The sequence below is a fragment of the Penaeus chinensis genome, chromosome 7 (assembly GCF_019202785.1).
Source record: "Penaeus chinensis breed Huanghai No. 1 chromosome 7, ASM1920278v2, whole genome shotgun sequence".
Taxonomy (NCBI): Eukaryota; Metazoa; Arthropoda; class Malacostraca; order Decapoda; family Penaeidae; genus Penaeus; species Penaeus chinensis.
This window is the reverse complement of record NC_061825.1, coordinates 17,236,869-17,241,868: the sequence shown is the minus strand read 5'-3', so window position 1 is coordinate 17,241,868 and position 5,000 is coordinate 17,236,869. Positions and strand designations below refer to the sequence as shown.

Here is a 5,000-nt window from a genome sequence, read left to right as displayed (position 1 = left end):
CGGAAAAACCCGTTCGGCCTGACCCTCCCCCTGAACGCGAGCGGCGGGGCGAGCGGCGAGCTCTTCTGGGACGACGGCGACGGCGAGCACTTCATGGACGAGGCCTTCCTGGCTGAGGTCGTCTTCGCGGAGGTTGGTTGTTGGGGAGTGGTTGTTGGGGGGAATGGTTGTTGGGGAATGTGTGTGGGGAAATGGGTGTTGGGGGAATGGGTGTTGGGGGAATGGTTGTTGGGGGAATGGGTGTTGGGGGAATGGTTGTTGGGAAATGGTTGTTGGGGGAATGGTTGTTGGGGGAATGGGTGTTGGGGAATGATTGTTGGGGAATGGTTGTTGGGGAATGGTTGTTGGGGGAATGGTTGTTGGGGGAATGGGTGTTGGGGGAATGGTTGTTGAGGAATGGTTGTGGGGAATGGTTGTTGGGGAATGGTTGTTGGGGGAATGGTTTTGGGGGAGAATGGTTTTGATAAAGGGTTGTGATGAATGGTTGTGGGGGATGGTTGTGGAGAATGGTTGTGATAAATGGTTGTGGGAGTGATTGTGGGGAATGGTTGTGATTAATGGTTGTGGGGGATGGTTGTGGGGAGTGGCTGTGGGGAATGGTTGTGTTGAATGATTGTGGTAGTGAGGATGTTATGTTGCTGTGATGGCTATGGTGCTGGTAATTATGGTTGCAATGACTGATGATTAAGTTCGGTTCGGTTAGGCTATGGTAACAAGTATTATAATGATGGTTACAGTGGTTATAATTATGGTTAGATCGTTAATATGATAATAATTGTGATGATGTGGAAGTATAGATATATTTGGTTTATGACTGTAGTGGCTGGATATGGTGACGATGATTATCACTATGGTTATTATGGTGATAATAATAGTGATGATATGGTGATGGCAGTGATGAAAAGACTAATAACAGAAACTGTATTAGATTAATATCATTAAGTATGATTACAAGAACAGTAATAAAGTTGATAATAATGATTGTACTAGTATTGCCACTATCCACTAGCTCCAACAAGTAAACAAAACTAACAATAACAATAATACTATTTACCGTGTTATCAGTACTAGTCCCACGACTTAATGAGCTGATAACGACAGTGACAATAACTCCCTAACACCACTAACAAGTAAACAAAACTAACAATAACAATAATACTATTTACCGTGTTATCAGTACTAGTCCCACGACTTAATAAGCTGATAACGACAGTGACAATAACTCCCTAACACCACTAATACCCCACCCCCCCTCTCCACAGGACGCCCTCACCATGACAGTGGCTCACAGCCCAGACCCCGTCCAGGGACTCAAGCTTGAGACCCTCCAGCTCTTCGGGTATCCTTCGAATCCTGCAGGAGTCCAGGTCAATGGTGTCGACCTACCTGCCTCCGAGTGGGCTTTTAATGGCAACGTCCTGTCGATTTTCCTCTCCGTGCCTTTGGGGGAGGACCTGGTGGTGACGCTGGGGTGAAAGCTGGTGGAGGGTACGGTTGAGGTGAAAGCTGGTGGAGGGTACGGTTGAGGTGAAAGCTGGTGGAGGGTACGGTTGAGGGGAGGGGGGGCGAGGGGAGGTGGAAGATATGAAGGGATTAGGAAGGAGTGAAGGGGTGGAGGGAATATGTAAATTAATATAAGGGGAATACAAGGGATTGGGAGGGTGATAAAGGATGGAAGGAGGATGGAAAGGGATGAGAGGAGTAACTGGAATGATGGAAGGAGGATGTGAAGGAAAGGAGGAAAAAATAAAGGGTGATAGGGAAGAAATGAAGTGAAGAGAAAGGAAATAAAGAAGAAATCGAAATACCGAGGATTTAAAGAAAAAAGAAAAGAAAAGAAAGGAGGCAAGGAGGGAAAAAAAATAATAAAAAAATAAAAAGAAAGAAAAATAGAGGAAATGAATGGAAAAGGTCTTGCTGTGTTGATTTCTTGCTCTTCCAATGTTTGCATGTTGAAATTATAAGTCAAAGATTAAGCCAAATTAACAAGACAAGAGTTTATGATAAGCAACTAATCGGAAAATAAAACTGATTCATAGTGTGTACCTCATTTCTGTTTCCTCAGTTCAAAGCAATGGAAATTTAAAAAACACCGTCGTTTCACTGAATCTATCTATCTATTCATCTATCTGCGTATCTATTCATCTATTCATCTATATTTTTTCTCGTTTTTGCATTACTTTTGTGTGTCCTGTTCTTTCTTTTTGATTTGTCTCTTCTGTCCTATTCCATAAATATATTTTATCCTTTATTAACTCTTCTCTTTGCTTCTCCGCCATTTTCTCTGCCCCGCGTTTCATTTTTATTTTTTTTCTCTCATTTCTTCAATTCTTGTATTTTCTCCTTTATTCATTCTTACTTCTTACGTGTCCTCTCCTCCTTTTCCCTTTTTTATCTTTACCCTTCTGCTTTTTCTCTCTTCTGTTTCGTTACGTTATCAGATTTTTCCTTCTTCTTTTATCGTTTTTTTCCCTGTTATGTGTTCGGTCGCATTTTCGAATGACATTACAGCTTTCATATGAAAATGAAACTCGCGTTGAAATAAGCACATGTTCGGTGTTAGTTTACATATTAGTCACTCATGCATAAACCCTTCATTTTTCACAAGGATTATTTATTCATTTTTAGGTTAGGGCAGATGTAAAAGTTCTGTTTTATGTTTCTTTATTATTTATTACCAACAGTATAGCAATATAAAAATGTTGATACAGCGTATGAAATTTGTGAAGGACATACTCTCAAGTACTGACCTTTCTTGACACGATTTTTTCATTACTCTCGAATCAGTGAATCAGTGAATCTCTAAAGGATTTTATTTAAATACTTTCTCTATATATGATTCGGAATTCAGATTCAATGGTGAAGGGCTAGATTCAATAAATGCCCCCGACTTTTGGAAGCGATTACATTCACATATGTATACCTTCTACGTGATCCCAATGTGTTCACCTTCCCTCCTTCCCCTCTACTACCCTCATTTCCCCCCCTCTCTCTCCTTGGTGGAGTCCAGGGGAAGCTGAAGAAAAAAGCAAAAAGGCAGTTATCTGCTTCTGTGGAACTTACGCCTCCCGGACACCTGCGCGCGCATTTTAAGAACGATACAAAGCTTCGCACACATGGGGATAAGTATCGCTGGGTCTCTCGGGCCCTAAAAATGGACCCTTACAATGATACACGCTGATCAATCTAGCTGAATGTCAGATGCAAGAAACAAACAAATTCTTGCTCATATACCAACTGCCGGTGCAAGTGGTGAAGTGCTTGAAAAAGCCAAGGTTTTTGGGAAGGGAAAATGTACGAGCGTCATTGTGTTTAATGTCCCAAGGGAAATCGAAACAGGAGAAATGACTGCATACAATGAACGTATCATTCATGCGAGACGGATGAAGGTTAATGGAATGCTGACCCAGATAATCATCATAGCGTATGAGGGGGAGGTAATCCCCAAAAGTATCAAAATGATTGAGGGCATGGCACCCTTTAGGTGCCGTCTTCAAATCCCTGACCCCGTTTTGCTCTTATTGCTCAAGGTGGGGCCACGAAACACGTGCTTCTCCACGAGACGCACCGCGATGCCGGTACTGCGCTCTTCCACACGGAAGTTCAGAATGTGCAGAAGAGATTTCCGAAGTTAACCATGTCCCTCGGAAATGCGTGAATGCCTACAAGAGCATAATGCTAATTATCCCTGCAAAGGAAGCCATGCCACCGGCCACAGTACCAGCACCAATAGAAGTTAAAGCTCCGTCAACTCAAGCACCAACAACAGTTTCAGCACCAGCCCTAGTACCAAATGATGCACCAGCTTCAGCATCAGTTGCAGCTAAGCCATCCCTGCAGAAACGCAAGGCAACTCACAGTACCTTCACTCTGAAAATGTTGATGTGTGTTGACTTCGGTAAGTCAGAACTAGTGCTCATTATACAAAAAATGAGGCATACACATACTATGACAGGCCAAATATTGCTAATTCCTCTACGAGAGGACTTGGCATTTACATAAAGAACTCAATACCATCGCAAGTGATTGATAGCAGCACCTGTCAGCCGGATGATATTCTAATACAATGATAACAGCACAGCCCTTCAGGCATGTATATAACACTAGTGTCTGACTGACAGCCCTCTACACAAACAGAAGCACAGCCAGTTTGGGTAGATGCTTTGGTATATTACCCTGGCTTCCTCTCTCCTGCCCTCACTTCCCCTCCCTCTCTTCGTGTCCTTTTCTTTTAATTCCCTATTCTCTCCCATTCTCCCTCTCTTTATACCCTTCTTGCCACTCATCCCCACCCCATCCCTTATTCCCCTCTCTATCCCCCACTTCATCAGGCCCTCAATTCCCCACGGACCATTCTTCCTCTCCATCCCTCCTTCCTAAACCCCCTCCTCGTCCCCTCCAAGGACAAGGCTTCCCCTCCCCCCTACTCCCTCACCCCGTCTTACTCCAACAACCCCCTTACAGGCATCCCCTCAACCCCGTTTCCCTAATCCCTCGTCCCCAGCTTACTCAACTCTTCTCTCCTCCCCCTTGCACCCCCATCCCCAACAACCACCCCCTCCACCCCATCTCCCTCCCTCCCTCCACCCCATATTCCTCCACCAGACCCCCCTGCACCCCCGCTTCCATCTCCTCTCCCCTCCCCCCCCCCCCCCCCAACTCCCCCGACATCCCCCGATCCCTCAAGCCAGCGTGGCGCCCCCATCGACGGGCAGGACGGCCCCGGTGATGAAGGCGGCGTGGTCGGAGGCGAGGAAGGCGACCACCCGACTCACGTCCTCCACCTCGCCGACACGCCCGATGGGGTGGATCGTCTTGGCGTACTCCAGGAACTGCGGGAGAGAGAGAGGTGGGTCAGTGGGTGCGGGGAGAGGGGATGGGAGGGAGGGAGGGAGGGAGGGAGGGAGGGAGGGAGGGAGGGAGGGAGGGAGGGAGGGAGAGAGGGAGAGAGGGAGAGAGGGAGAGAGGAAAGGAGGGAGGGAGGGAGGGAGGGAGGGAGG

General features: G+C 46.2%; 2 protein-coding genes across 2 annotated transcripts in view; one reads left to right on the top strand and one right to left on the bottom strand.

The window, feature by feature from the left end:
- The window catches only part of LOC125027368 (maltase-glucoamylase-like), a 23,855-nt gene extending 21,814 nt beyond the window's left edge, over positions 1-2,041 (top strand). The window contains exons 18-19 of the mRNA XM_047616416.1: positions 1-132; positions 1,263-2,041. The exon at positions 1-132 is cut by the window's left edge and continues 1 nt beyond it. Coding sequence (XP_047472372.1) covers positions 1-132; positions 1,263-1,475 — 345 coding nt within the window. The 3' untranslated portion in view covers positions 1,476-2,041. The remainder of the gene's footprint in view (positions 133-1,262) is intronic.
- A 2,627-nt stretch (positions 2,042-4,668) lies between these two features.
- Positions 4,669-5,000, bottom strand: part of LOC125027408 (uncharacterized oxidoreductase TM_0325-like) — a 6,872-nt gene continuing 6,540 nt past the window's right edge. The window contains exon 6 of the mRNA XM_047616474.1: positions 4,669-4,832. Within this exon, the coding sequence (XP_047472430.1) occupies positions 4,683-4,832 (150 nt within the window). The 3' untranslated portion in view covers positions 4,669-4,682. The remainder of the gene's footprint in view (positions 4,833-5,000) is intronic.